The sequence below is a fragment of the Tachysurus vachellii genome, chromosome 11, assembly GCF_030014155.1.
Source record: "Tachysurus vachellii isolate PV-2020 chromosome 11, HZAU_Pvac_v1, whole genome shotgun sequence".
NCBI classification, from domain to species: Eukaryota; Metazoa; Chordata; class Actinopteri; order Siluriformes; family Bagridae; genus Tachysurus; species Tachysurus vachellii.
Genome location: NC_083470.1, coordinates 12,586,741 through 12,602,657, shown reverse-complemented (window position 1 = coordinate 12,602,657; position 15,917 = coordinate 12,586,741). Strand labels below are relative to the sequence as shown.

Below are 15,917 nucleotides of genomic sequence, written 5' to 3'. Positions count from 1 at the left end.
CTGAGTGTATATATATTTTAACTACACATTGTGGTGCTGTTTGTTTGTTCAAATTTCATGTAATGGTGTAAACAGTAATTGACCCCAAATCACCCAGCTTTATTTAAACACCAGACAGCAAAAGGTTTAAACATTAAACACGCACGAACAAAAGATAATGAACCTCAAACTGCAAATAATGTTGAACACTTACATATACATCATGAAGGAACAGGATTATTTTGAGATAAGATGCAGTGCTCTGCTTATCTGAGAACCTTTCAGATGTCATGTTTTCATGGTTCATGTTCTAATACAACAACTCATTCCTTGCGTTCCCACTTGGTGAATAAAGCAGATTCTGATTCTGATTCTAAATTGTTGGGTTCTATTAGAAAAACAACCCAGAACAAATATCTTTACAAAAATCTAAGCTATTCAGAGAAGACACCATTGGATAGCAAATAAATGGTTAGGCGAACACTCTTCATGAACCCGTTAAAATCACTTAACTGTTAAGGTAAATGTAAACACATCTAATTAATAGTTTAATATTTTCCAGTAATAAACAAAACAAGTCAAATGATGCAATTCAATCAACTCAGCTTTTGAGTCAGTTCTGTGCTCTTCTATAACTGTTTGGTTTGGCTCAGCCAGCAAATCAGATTTAAGGAGACTGCAGCAGACTGTTAGGACTGCAGAAAGGATCATTGGCGTAAACCTGCATAACCTTCAGGACAAATCTAGAGTTAAGAAGAGGGCAGGTAACATCATTACAGACTGCTCTCACCACGTCCTACAACCTGTAGCGGAAGATGCTACAGACCTCTGTGCACTAGAACTAGAATTCTGTGATTCATATATCATAGTGTGTGTGTGTGTGTGTGTGTGTGTGTGTGTATGTATGTAAGTTTGTACCCAAGAGCAGCATAAAAACCACAACAAATTCCTTGTCGAAGGAATTGTGTCACACTTGGCGAATAAATCTGATTCTGAACCATTGTGTTTTATTAGAAAAAACAAATATCTTTACAAAAATCTAAGCAATGTTTGGTAAAATATATAATGTTGTAACAAAATGAGGGCACTTTGTCTCATGCCTAAAACATACAGAACTACTTATTTATTACTGATATGCAATATCAGAATAAAGTGTGAATGCAAAATGAATAGCACATTTAATGGTAACTCTGCAACTCAAGAGGAGTGAAAAAGCAAGAGGAAAAGATTGAAGTCATACGTAACAAGATGAGACATATATAATGACAATCATCCACGTTTTTCATATATCACTTTAAATGAGCCAATAAAATATCCAGCAGCCTAGCATCACCCAGTGACTGGCCCAGTTCAGTTCAGACCATGTTTGAATAGTGTGACTAGCCAAGTATCCCTGAAAGACAAAAGAATAAACAATCAGACCTTTTAGATGAACGACCAATTATTCACAAAATATTATAAATGTGTGTGCAGATCATAATTAAATCCACATGCTGTATTGTAAAAGCAAACCTTTTCATCCTCAGCATCCAGATCAAAGAGTGATCCCAGATATGTCAGGTGAAATATGGACAATGCGCTGAAGAAGAGATTAATCCCATACACCCACACATTCTAGATAAACGCACAACACATACACAGATGAAGCGAAACAAGGTAAAAGAAAAAGAAAGGCATTAATCACTGTCACTTTGTACCTTTTTGTACTTAGGGATTCATATCAGATTCACTCAGCAAGTTTTCAATTCACATATTCAATTCACATTTGACAGAAATCCTTATCTAGTGTGACTTACAGGAGTGCTTTGAAGGCTTGATCAATGAAATGAATACATCCTGATACTGGTTCACTAGGATTTGAACACTGGTTCACCACTGGTTCACTTGGTTTTAGGTTTCAGTCTAAGAACTCTGCTGGGGAGGAGAACTAGGTCTTTAGATGTCCTTTGAAGACAAAGTGACTCAGCTGTTTTTAGATCTAGGGGAAATTTATTATAGCACCTAGGTGGTGCTATACTGCTCCAGGGTGAGTGGTGCAGTGTGAGAAAATGCTTTGAGGTCTGTGGGTGCTGGTCTGTTTTTTGGCTTTGTAGGCAGGCATCAATATTTTAAATTTAAATATAAATAGAAAACAATTTTAGGTGGCTTTAGATTTTTAAAGAAGACACAATTGAATAGCAAATAAATGGTTAGGCAAACACCCTTCAGAAACTAAATTAAAATCACTTAATTTAAGATAAATGTAAACACATCTAATTAAACAAGTCAAATGATACAATTCCTTCAATGAGAGAAAATAAGTCTACAGTGATCAAAATTAAGGAATGATAAACGGTGCTAAATGGCAAGTTAAAATTTTTACACAAGAGACCAGAGTTTAACGGTTTATAAAGATTTAGTTATGTTGTATTTTACTTAAATAAAGTGTGTTATGTGGACTTGGTTTGGTTTCTGAATGAAACACACATTAGGGAATGCACATTTTATATATCAAGTTATTTATCTAAATGTATAAACGGTTACTAAAACCTTGGTAGACCATATAGAAGATCATTCACTGTATATGATACACATTCAGACAAAAATACTGCTCAGTTCCTGAAGTATTTCTTTAGTATTTATAATTATTATATAGCTTTAAAGTATTATACCTTGAGTATTTACTATTATATATATTGTTTTGATTTAATTATCTAAATTAAAGTTTATAAAAATTAAGCTTGGGATTATAATTATTTGATACATAATGGACCCTTAAAAGCTTTACTCTAAAAGCTAATTAAAAAGGGACATCACAGGGAAAATTATAGCAAATATAAAAGTTTCAAAAATACTTCGTTGGAAGCCAATTTATGGCCTCAGCCAAGCAACAAGTACAGTTTGCTATCTTTATATCTGATGTTTCCTAATCCATACTCGCCACCCACTGCACCAGTCGATATCAATAACATTCAGGATTTTAAAACATCACTTTACCTTTTTGTTCTGATGCTGGCAGTCATTTAGACAGCGCCTTGACAGTATGCAGGCACTGAAAATAGCTGCTAACCTCTTTCTAAGAACTGAAAGGAGAAAACGTAGCAGTCAGTTTGGTGTGTGCAGCGTACTCAGCATTAGATGTGCATGAGAAGGTAAACGGGTGTTTTACCATGTTCCACATACGTGATAAACCCCAGAGACAAGAGCACAGCTCCGAGATGGAAGCTGAGGCCCTGAAGAGCAACAGACAAGGGTTAGGATTCTAATATTCAAGCCATTCTGGTGTTCCAAAAACTCTCCACTAGGAGTCTCTAGCTGCACAGCTGTGAAGCCTAACTATGCGACAGTGAAACATTAAGTCACGACTCCACACAGGTCCTCTCTTTCATATCATGTCATCATCTTGCTTTTCTTATTGATAAAGAGCTTGAAGCTAACCAGCTCCAAACGCCACATTGTGATTTATCATCATTTAAATGAACTGTTAGATATATACACACTATTCTCTGACTTCCTGTTGCCATAAAATGGAATACATTAGCAGTGATGGCTATGGAATAAAGCATTTGACAGATTCTCACTCACTCACTCATTTTCTACCGCTTATCCGAACTACCTCGGGTCACGGGGAGCCTGTGCCTATCTCAGGCGTCATCGGGCATCAAGGCAGGATACACTCCGTCCAGGGTGTATCCTGCCTTGATGCCCGATGACGCCTGAGATAGGCACAGGCTCCCCGTGTGTGTGCCCTGCGATGGCACACACACACACTCTCATTCACTCACACAATCACACACTACGGACAATTTTCCAGAGATGCCAATCAACCTATCATGCATGTCTTTGGACCGGGGGAGGAAACCGGAGTACCCGGAGGAAACCCCCGAGGCACGGGGAGAACATGCAAACTCCACACACACAAGGCGGAAGCGGGAATCGAACCCCCAACCCTGGAGGTGTGAGGCGAATGTGCTAACCACTAAGCCACCGTGCCCCCCTTTGACAGATTCTGTAAATGCAAATAATATTGTAGCAAATTCACACACACACATATTACTTAAGGAAGATCAGAAGTTTGATGAATGATTTATACACATTTAGTGTTGTTTTTTTAGGTCCATAATGCTCGACGGCAGTCAGTGTTTCATCTTAATAGCAAACACCAGAGGTGGGAGTAAGTCACACATGTGCAAGTCACAAGTAAGTCTCAAGTCATGAATGTCAAGTCAAAGTCAAGTCGAGTCTTTTTTAATATTTGTCAAGCAAGTCTCAAGTCTCAAATTTGCGACTTAAGTCTGACTCGAGGCAAGTCCCCCATCTCTGAATCATTTAACTCAAGTCCGAGTCAAGTCTCAAGTCATGAATGGCAAGTCAAGTCTTTTTTTTAATATTTGTCAAGCAAGTCTCAAATTTGCGACTTAAGTCTGACTCGAGTCAAGTCATATGACTCGAGTCCCCCATCTCTGGCAAACACACTATATAGAAAAACAGAGAAAACACTGAACTTCTGTCCTTTTGTGTAATTTGTACTTTGTTTAGACAATATGTCGATCTATTAACTTAGCTTCTCCTCCACATGCATTTTATGGGGATATCTGATGATCCAGTAAATAATCCACCTAGTTCACATTCATTACACCTGTGACAGTAGGCATCTGTAAAGTGCCTAGTGATTATGTATTGGAAACCTCTCCAGAACAGGCTGAGAGATATTAAACAGTTGAGAGATTGTTTCAATCTGTGTAACCATGTAACATGACTGGGCTCTTTACAGTTAGCGTGTCTTTCTTACCACCACTGGTGGTAGTGTTTTACTCGGGTAAAATAAAATCCAAAATAATCCTCCGTAAGCTAAAAAATTAAACCTAACATTGATTTTATTTTAAACATGTATTAAAGACAGGAAAAATATGTATTAAAGACAGGAAACACAATAGCTCATTATTATTTAAAATGTATGTATTAATGATTCCATACTTACATGGAGTAGAGCACTAGCGGTGTAGGTCACCAAAATTGCAGGAAAAGTACCCAGCTTCAATGCACTCTTGAAGATATCTGTGCAAATAAACATCAACAGTCAGTAAATATAAGGCATCATCCAAAAAAAAACATCACTTGTGAGCTTATGGGAACATTTACATTTGTTCAGCCAGCGAGACATTGGCAGGTTCCAAGATGTGACAACTTCCACCATGGATCTTGGCAATTCAACGTTGAGAGGCTTTGCCACTGTAATATCCCTACAAATACATATTTTGCATTTGTGTCATATATTAATACTCTACATTAAATATAACAACACTGCCCCCCCCCATGCCACCCAACTACTCGCTACATGATGCAGCAGTAATTTTATTCCTGTTTAGCTCTCACCTCCTCATCTGTACACTCTGCTCAAACAGTTAAAGCTATGTTTGAATTTTCCACTCAAACTACGTTGGATTTCTCATTAATATGGCACTAACATGAGCATCACTGGAATACTGACAATTGACAAAAGAACCTTGTAAGTGTTTTTTTTTTTTTACACCAATTATATATCACTGTAAATACATCACAGATAATTTATTGTAAGTAATAGTTAATATTTCAGGCAATTTCACTGCTGTTAGTGGTCTAGTGACAGACCACAGTGAGTCACTTGATGTTGTAAAATGACTGAAAGTGAGAAAGGTTTCACTTACCATTTGACGTTGTCTTTATGCTCAGAAAATCCAGCGCCAGCCATAACCATGGTTGCTTCACTCAGATAGCTAACAAAGTAGTTACTGAAGTGGAAGGACACTGCATTCTCATAGGCATGAAGCCATCTAATGACAAAAACATTTCTTTAGCCAGCTGTTCTTTAATATCTTCAGCCAGTGCTTTTACCTGACTGACCTGTGAGGTAGTCCATCGACATATATGGGAACGAAGTAAGGGAAGAGATATGGAGCGATACAGGTGGAGATGACGAGGCAAACCTGACTTTTTATAAAGCACAGAGCGATTTTTGCAAACCAGGCAAAATTCTGAAAAGAAAAAAAAACACAGGGATTTAAAAATCACATTAATACCAAATATCCAAAATCACACATTCCTAGATTAGCACATCATTCATGCAAGAGTAACTGAGTGCGGACAGGATTACCATTTTACGGCCATCCACAGCATCTCTGTAACTGCTGAAGCTAATCCATGGGCCAAAGATGACTGTTCCCACAAAGCATATGTACCCGAGGAAGTCCAGCAATGTAGGAAAGGAAGACACTGCCCCTCTGTCAAGGTCAAAAGCCAGAGAAATGGCTTTCATGGCCACCACCATCTGGGAGCCTGGGTTCATATAACAAAGTATTATGGGAAAAAATCCTTTATCTGATATCAGACTAATTACATGAACTGATTCACCTAAAGCACTCCAACAGATGCAAGTATTACTCACCTCTCATCTTATGCCAAGTCTCTGCGTCTATCATATGAAGTTCTCTATGAGGAAGAGAAAGTCATTTTTTCGACAAGGTAATATTACAAGTAGATGATTTCAAAGCATTGAAAGAAATTAGTAAACGTTTCACTCTAAATTAGGAATAAAGCTTTCTAAACTAGCACATACCCCATGAGCATATAGATGAGTATAGCCAAAGAAAGAAATACTCCACGGTTGCTGGACCTTCGGCAGAGGAAGAGGATGAGGTAGCAGACGAGGCTGAGTGTGATCACCCATATCGTGTTTAGCTCAAAGAACACATAGAGCACATAAAGGCCCCCTGCCAATGAACTCAGATGCTTGACATGTACTGAAATACCTGCAGAACAATACAATCAGAGTCAATCAAACATGTTTCATAGGCGCAGTGGTATTCATGAAAATCCAGTTAATCAGAAAAAAACACGTGCATACTACAAGTGCTCTTTTTCAAATTTACATACAAGATGACTCACTGATATAAATCTCAACTGGCATGATTTACTCCAGTTTATGGATTATATGGATTAAATCTTTAAGTTTAAAATAGCTTTATTTATTTCGATGACATACAAAGAGAATGAAAAATTTCGGAAAAACCATCATTCCGAATTGATGACTTGAAAAAAAGTAATTCAAAAGAAATCCATAAATTAAATAAGACTAGCTATTAAATAAAGCCAAATGTAATAGCGTAATATAGTTGCCTGTGGTAGCCTATGTACTGCAATGGCTGAGCTGCATTATTTTTTTCTTAGGTTTAGTACAAGACACACAAGCTACTTTCACACATAACTGATGCAAGTCGCCAGTTCTTGCTACTGGTTGCCATAGTAATAACGTTTATCAGTGAATGGAGAAACTAGCATCATATCATATGAGATGAAGGAGAAGCAATGTGCACTCTTTTGCTATGTGCTATTTACTCCGTATTTATATAATGTTTTATCTACTTTGTCATGTTGAAGGAGACGCCAAGGGTCGTTGTCTCTCATGTGGCCAGAAGTCGCCGGATCTCATAGAGAATGAATGATATCCTGTCACTTTTTTCAGGACGAGTTGCTGCATGTGTGAACATAGCATTAGAGAGTGTTCTTTCAAGTTTAGTCACCACTTGTCATTTTCAGCTCACTTTACCTTTTATAAAGTATTGTAGTAAATGTAAATTAGCTTGTAAAACACACTTGTTAACTTTCAGGCCATTGGCATTTATTTAGATATTATGCAAATGAAACCTTTAGAATCTGGAGGGAATTTTAGTTTGCTTAGGAGACGAGTGATGCCAAAAGCGAGCTTACTGGGATACTGACTCCACTGGGGAACACAGGATATTGTTAGGGCAACTATAATTGAAATGGTTGTGCATGCAATTAATGTACGTGTTCTAATCAGTGTTTTGAAAGAGATAAAATTAAAAAAAAAAAAAAAAACAGGCGAATTGTCAGTCTATTCAAGGCCATATGGCAGTGGTGGAACGGTGGTAAATTTTCTTAATTAGTAATCAGTAGATTATGAGTTTAAAGATTGCCAGAAAACCATTGTTTTGCCTGTGAGCAATGCTTTCAACCCCTAATTGCTTATTCTGGGTAAAAGTGTCTCCAAAATTAATAAATGCAAATGTAACTCACCCAGTCTGCAGATGATGCGGGAGAGGCAGCAAACAAGCATCAGCTGCCACACCTGTTCCAGACCTTGCCAAGCAGTAGGCACAACACAGCCCTCAGCAAGAAACCACAAGAACTCCTTCGTGCCAAATGACTCCATGGCAACCTGAAAAGAATTTTGTGTTGCACGCACACACACACACACACACACACACAATCGTGTGTGAGAAATGAGCAGAGCAGGCTGCTTTCAACCAAATACACCTCATCTTGTACAAAAATACGCATGCCATGCCAGGCCACACCAGACCAGGGGCAACATGGTAACATCAGCAAGCAGACATAGATTGCTTTTCATCATGCTTTTTGGTTTGACTGATATATGTTATATAAGCCTATTCTTCAGATATTTATCCTAAACCTTTTATTTATTTCATGCCAGCCTTAGTATCTACAGACGGATGACACAAGCACCGTAATAAGCTGCTTCAACCCACTTTACAAGGCTCTGTGCTGGAGGGATAAACACCATTCTTCAAAAAGATATGATGTCAGGCTGACTACAGCAGTGTAGAGCGCTGTATGACTTGTCAGTTCAAGTGGACAAACAGACGCCATAACAAATCCGCTGTTTTTTTTTTCCTATTTAACCCTTGTGCTCTGTTGCTACCTAGCAATAGATGTGCGGTTCATAGGTCATATTGATTTTCAGTAGCTGAGAAAGACTGTAATATTTGAGATAATCGACCTTGAAAACAAAACACAAAACCACTTCTCTTGCTGGGATTCTAATACCAGCAGGGGGTAAGAGAACAAATACCGAATTCATCCATCATCTTTATTTTATTAACTGGTAACATTTATAGTTTGGGTTCCATGTTAATTAAAAACATAGAACGGATCATTTTGACCTGTGTAGAACATAACGGATGAGATTTCACTGCATTTTAACACAGAGATGGGGGACTCGAGTCATATGACTTGACACGAATCGGACTTAAGTCGCACATTTGAGACTTGAGACTTGCTTGACAAATATCAAGACTCGACTTGACTTTGATAAATAACTTGTTTTTTGCTTTTGTTTTATCTTTTTTGTCTATTTTGTTTTTAAATCTGTTTTTAAATGCACGCAAGAGCGTAATCTAGCCACGTGACGCAGCAGGCACGCAGAGGGAGCGCGCGCACTAACTAATAAACCTTAACAGTCGTGACGAAACATGGAAGGCGCTACACCAAAAATTATTAATTTCGGGTACCGCGATTTTGTGCAAGATGAGAAGAGAAGAACAGCAGTATGCGACCACATCGCTCACAATTGAATGACAAAGTTCTATCAAATTAATTTTTTTGCAAGCGCAGTGTAGGGTAAATGGTTGGTCACTGTTTATGTGGAAATGTCAGCTTTTTTGCAATAGGTCTTATAATTGGTCTTCAGTGTTAGGCTTTGAGTGAAAAGCGTATGGATCGTTTATGGGGATGCACATACATATCTAAATATAAAAAACATAAATATAAATAGAAAAAACTTCAGAGTTGCAAGCAGAGTCATATTCTTGTCTCGCATGCACACGCACACACATTCAATTTAAAGGGATAGTTCACCCAAAAATAAAAAAATTCTTTTATAATTTTCTCACCCTCATGATGTTACAAATCTGCATAAATTTCTTTGTTTAGATGAACACGGAGGAAGATATTTTAAGGAATGTTTGTAACCAAACCATTCATGAGCCCCATTCACTTCCATAGCGGGAAAAAAGAATACTATGGAAGTGAATGGGGCTCATGAATGGTTTGGTTAGAAACATTCCTCAAAATATCTTCCTCCGTGTTCATCTAAACAAAGAAATTTATACAGGTTTGTAACATCATGAGGGTGAGAAAAAGATAACAGAATTTTCATTTTTAGGTGAACTATCCCTTTAATTAATAAATTACACTTACTCCAATCATCTCTCTCTCTCTCTCTCTCTCTCTCTCTCTCTCTCTCTCCAATAGTTAAATAACTTCAAGGTTTGTGGGATTCAATTATTTACGTTTTTTGGTTGACGTGATTGATTGTTATTGTTATTCTGTTGTTAAAAAGGAAGGATCTAATTTAAGGATGTGTTCATGTCCCATTAAAAGGGAATGCCTGTTCAAAAAATACCATTTGGTTGCAAAGAAACCATTGTACTTTTTATATTTATATAAAATATAAATATATATATTTCCGCCATGTTTGAGGCATATTGAAACTTTTCATGCTTTTATGTTGGACCTTATTTCAGCTACATTTACATTCTTTGTAGTTTTGATTTTTATTCATTTTTAGATGTTTATTGTATTTACAACTCACCTGTACGTGGACACCTTTTAAAAATAAATGCATATAATCATTTTTGTTGCAAATATAACTCAGTCCATAAATACTGTAGATTTAACTTTGTTTAATATATACATTTAGTTAAATTATCAAACATATGTATGACTTGCCAGTGACTTGCTTCACTCAAGCTACGACTTGACTTGCTTGACATAAAGCAGTGACTTGACTTGACTTGACTCTCACAAAAAATGACTCGGACTTGCTTGAGACTTGAAGGTTAAGACTTGAGACTTACTTGTGACTCGCACATGTGTGACTTACTCCCACCTCTGTTTTAACATAAGGCTGTATCAGGTATCACTCATCCTAAAAATAGTACACAAACTTTATACAAATGATTAGACAGTAATGTATCCTTAATGGATAAATGTTTATTCTTATTCTTTCCCAATGTTTATTAAGATGGGAATCTGCTACTGGACCAGAGGGTTGCAGGTTCGAATCTCAGGTATGCTTGAGAGATTCCCTTCAGCAAGGCCTTTAAACTTGAACTGCTCAGCTTCATGGACTGAATTCTACCTAAACTGTACGTCATATTTAATAAGAGTCTCTGTTAAACCAAATGTCAGTTCAGTTCAGATGTCAGTTCATCTGAATGCACTTTATTGACCATTTTCCAGAAGTTGTTCCAGTTTGGACTGACAGTCGCCTACATTCTGTTGTGTTCACTGCAGGAATGTCGCCTCTTTCTCTTGGCTCTTATTATTATTTATTTTTTACTTTAACTTCCGCCGTTAAAATGAGTCTTTTGTTGTGTTCGGTTAAGTTCTTAAACCTGGAAAAATTGCTTATTTCAAGCTAATAAACGTTAGCTTTACACAGCAGCACATAGACTAGACAGTACATGCTCAAGGAGCCGTGTGTTCATTTCAGCCGCTTCTCTTACCACAGGATGTGAAACCCGGAAGTGAAGTTAGTGAAGAAAATACGCCAGGATTTAAATCACTCCAGATATCTGTTCCATGTTGGTGACACAACTGTAACACATCTGTCCGCTTTACAAAGGTAAAAAATAAAGTGAAACACGCGCTTGAACATGGTGAATTTCAACCGAACTTGATTCCACGTCGCGGTGGAGCAGCCAATAGGTGCCTTCAACTTTGAACAGTGGAGCTCATGTTACACACGTTTCCTCCTGGTCATGCAGTAATGTACCCCATCACACCCACTGATCCACTGATGCACACGTTTATCTTAGCTACAACTTCTTCAACGGGATTCACACACACATGCAAACCACTCATGGAATCATGATTTAGGCCTATAAGTGTAGAATGTTTTACATAATCAGTTGAAGTCTTTATATAATTTATATAATTGTATAAAATGATGTCCAAACTCTGTAGGCCTCACAGCTTTACACTGAATATAAAGTAAATATAAAGTGGTAGTTTTACCAGTAATGTGCAATCCATTTTATAAAGAAAAGAAAATATATAGGAGACAGAAGGGCAGCAACAACAACAATAATATATTTTATATATTATTATTATTATTATTATTATTATTAATCCCCCCTGCATCTAAACATGGAGCTTGCATGTAGGCTGATTGGCATCTCTAAATTGTTGTGTATGTGTAAATGTCATGTGTACAAATGTAGTGTGTGAATATGTGTGTATGATTGTGCCCTGTGATGGACTGGCAGCCTGACCACATAGTATCCTGCCTAGTGTCCGATGTCCCCTACAATAGACAACAGGCTCCTCAGTAACCCTGTGTAGGATAATAATAATTATAATAATAATAATAATAATAATAATAATAATAATAATAATAACAATAATAATATGTTTGGAGAGCAGACATTAAATGTGGGCTTATTACTGGTGTCCTACTGATATACTTCTCCTTAAATGCATGCTTTAAAGGTTTTTAACTTTTCCATTTAGAGTTCATATTTTTAATTCTTTTTTATCTATTATTCTCTTTTTTAATTCTTGAACCTTAAACCCATAAATCATAAACTAGATAGATTCCATTACAATGTAAAACTCCAAACATTTTCTATAGTATTATTGGTGGATTATTATATTATGTTCACAAGTAAAATTAACATGACATTCTGCACCCTTGTTTTATGTTGACATTCTGCAACCAAGGTTTATATTATGATACTTTATAGATTCCTTATACTGTAGATTCAGAGTCCCTATTAAAACACAGTAACACGATTGGTGTCCCCAAACACTTTCTGGTGAGAACCGGCTCATTAAATTCTTTAGGTAATGAAACCCATTAGGCCAGTTCCCATTAGGCATTTTAGTTTTTACTTTTTTCTTTGTCCTATGCAGAGTTAATTTAAAATCCATTTAGTGACCAGTCAATTGGGCTTACAACAATAACAAGGTAACAATAGCTAATACAGTGATTACATCTTTGGCAGCATTTTAATGTTATCCCCTGGCTGCAGCTCTGGACTACTGCAGCCATAAAGCACTGGTTAAATTAGCCAAACTACAGACGTCATTTAGCACATGTGCGGAACTGATCGTGTTGCTGTACGGATTGAGTAGCGACAGTGCTAATACATGAGACATGATGAACTGCCAGAAATAAATGTTATCCAGTTATTACTCTATCCATAGTATGTTCCCTGTATTAACTTGAGGTTCATGACATAACTGATATGTCTAAAACATTCCACTTGCAGCAAGGTCGATTTAAAAAAAAAGTACATTTAACTATGGACTGTATGAAAATTTCAAGTCAAGCCAATAAGTTTTTGTTATCATTTCAACCATATAGAGCTGGTGCAGTACATATTGAAATGAAACAATGAATTGAAATGAAATTCCTCCAGGCCCATGGTGCTACATAAAACAACACAGAACTAAGGACTATGTACATTAACACAGTTCCACCTAAAGTGCACGTCTGCAAATTTGTAAAAACAGTGCAAGACAGAAGACAGAAAAAACAGTACACTACACTACAATATAGTAGTATAGTAGTTTACACAGAGCAGAAAGTGTGTGTGTGTGTATGTGTGTGTTGGTGTCAATCTAGTCTCTGGGAATCAAGGAGTCGGATGGCTTGGGGGAAGAAACTGTTTACACAGTCTGTTTATGAGAGTCTGAATGCTTTGGTACCGTTTTCATTGTGAAGAGTTTGTATAAGGGGTGCAATTGAGTCATTTAAAATCTGTAGAGCATATTTAAGATTTTATGAGTTCAGGTTCTTCTTCTTCTTCTTCTTTCGGCTTTTCCCTTCAGGTTCATTATGCATAATGCCCAGGGCTGGAACAAAATGTGAATGTATGAACAACATACGTATCTGTTTCCTATGCAGTGGTAAGCAGACCACAGATTTATGGTTTTCTCCTGAGCTCAGGACATCTTCCCCAGTCGTTGGCAGGTCTGTATGGCTTATTGAGGTACCTTGGCACTGATATTTTTAGTCGTGGCAAGCTGCATCTCAATGTATTTCTGCTTGGGATAATGTGAACCAGTGAAACCTGGCATACCAATGTGGGAACCGTGACACTTGTTTCCATGGTAATTGTTCAAATGACATTGCAAGATTGGTCTGCATTTAGTCTGTGTGTTATAACAGGGCTTCTGTCTCTCTTATGCTGGACATTTTCTTATTTTAGGGAACCACCATATAATAATATATTCCAAATATTTCCGAATATATTGGCCAGTTAAATGGTAAACGGTGGTGATTTCTGTAGGCAACCACACTGGAATAATCACGTGTCCACATAGGCCTGTGTGCAGTAATAATGAAAAATGTCTGAGATTTTAACAAGGAGACGTGTTTTGCCGTGTCAGCCCTCAGGAGGTCTTTAGTGGAGAGAGTGCAGTGGCACTACCTTATTGCATGGTGTCACTGTAGTGTCACAGAGTGTAAAAACTACCTTACTGAACTATTGTCCAGGCTACATCCTTAATCTCAACTCTGGCTATTTATCCATCTTGGGACCAGAATTGAGACCCTCCCCCATGGTGACCCACATGAAACAGACACAGGATGTGATGAATTAGGCCTAGGTTTCCAACAGTTCTATTCCATTTCTGTGCTCAGAGCCTGTGAGAGGCTTAGATCAGCACTAATGGCCACTACTCATTGACAGATTGTGTAAAATATTAATCATGATTGAGAGTGGTGTGTTGGTGAGGTAAGGCATGTTTAGTGCATACAGATGCACCGGTCTGGTAAATTATTTGGTAATTAGACAGTGATGCCCTTGGAGAGAGGACACGGTTCAAAGCCCTGGTCTGTCTGATGGAGTGAAAATGCATCTATTATATACACAATGTGATATTGTTGAAAGTATTAAAAAAAAAAAAGGTTATAAATGGTAGTAGCTCTGAAGATCAAACAGTACTGATGTTTTCTGAAGTATGTTCTAAACTAAGTAATAAGCTTTTAGTTTACAGAAGCTTTTATATTATTATTATTATTATTATTATTATTATTATTATTATTATTATTATTATAAATTTTTTTACGATTTAACATATACATTTACCCCATGAGAACAATTTTATCTATGCAGGAGTGAAAAAAAACCTTAACCTGTCTCTTGAGCCACCGTACAACAATTAGACTTTATTTCACCACCTCCCTCCCTCCCTTCCTCCCTCCCTCCCCTGTCCTCTTCTCCTCCCCCATCTCTCTCTCTCTCCTTCTTCTCCATGGACATTCACTCTTTTCCTTGTTGATTCTCTTCTGATGTTCCCCATCCCCCAAAGGCTACACACATGATCTTTGAGCTATTTACGTGTCTGTATTTCTATATTGTGCAGTCTGCCATTGGGCTGTGTTTCACTGACACATGTACTGTTACCCTGATGTACACATCCCGTGTTCAAGTCTTCCACATGCTGGGAACAGACTGTGAACAGTGATATCTCTGTTGTACAAGTGTGCAACCTCTTAAAGATCTTCTTCCAGCTTAGCTGACCTCTTCCTGAGTCATAAATCATTTTGGAGGACTTGTGTCAGGGTATAGCGGGAGTAATATGTTCTGCCTGTGGAAACTGTCAGAGAAAGAAGTTGCTAAACCTTTAAAATTAAAATAAGCAATTCTAGACCACAAATGACTGACTAAAAAATAATAGTCAGGAGGATATTTGAATATTACAGAAACGTATTAGAGTTTGAAATCATATAGGCCAGCTTTGTGTTGAGTTTATTGTTTCTTTCACATAATACGTGAATCAAATGCAAATTTCAATTCTGCCTTCTTAAATGGAGCAGTTTCTTCACCCTCCACCATCCAGTTGTCTTATTACTGAAATTGGTCTCTACATGGGTTGCATTTTCTTATAGCTGGCAATTTACCTTATCTAATGAATTCTACACAGCGACGTGTATCTCTGTATCAATCAAATAAATAATTGTAGAAAGCCTTAGTAGGGTTTAAAATATGGAAAACAAAACAAGCCACAAAGCTAAAAACCCTAAGTTTTGTTTGTATCGTGAGCATATCCAATTTTGATTCCACAAGATGACTGTCATGAACAGAAGGTATGTTCTACATCCAGCATGTTAAAAGAGGATATTGCAGTAGAAAAACTCAGTTGGT

The 15,917-nt window shown here is 37.2% G+C and overlaps 1 protein-coding gene across 1 annotated transcript; it reads right to left on the bottom strand.

Moving 5' to 3' along the window:
- Nucleotides 1-625: 625 nt before the first annotated feature.
- Nucleotides 626-11,529, bottom strand: porcnl (porcupine O-acyltransferase like). Its single transcript, XM_060882239.1, has 13 exons — nt 11,268-11,529; nt 8,035-8,176; nt 6,554-6,746; nt 6,383-6,426; nt 6,092-6,273; nt 5,842-5,972; nt 5,646-5,771; nt 5,101-5,201; nt 4,940-5,016; nt 3,128-3,191; nt 2,956-3,041; nt 1,492-1,593; nt 626-1,372 (listed from the first exon to the last, which is right to left on the bottom strand). Exons 2-13 carry the CDS (start codon nt 8,168-8,170, stop codon nt 1,274-1,276), a joined length of 1,341 nt encoding a protein of 446 aa, XP_060738222.1. The 5' UTR covers nt 8,171-8,176; nt 11,268-11,529; the 3' UTR covers nt 626-1,273.
- Between the last annotated feature and the right edge of the window lie 4,388 nt (nt 11,530-15,917).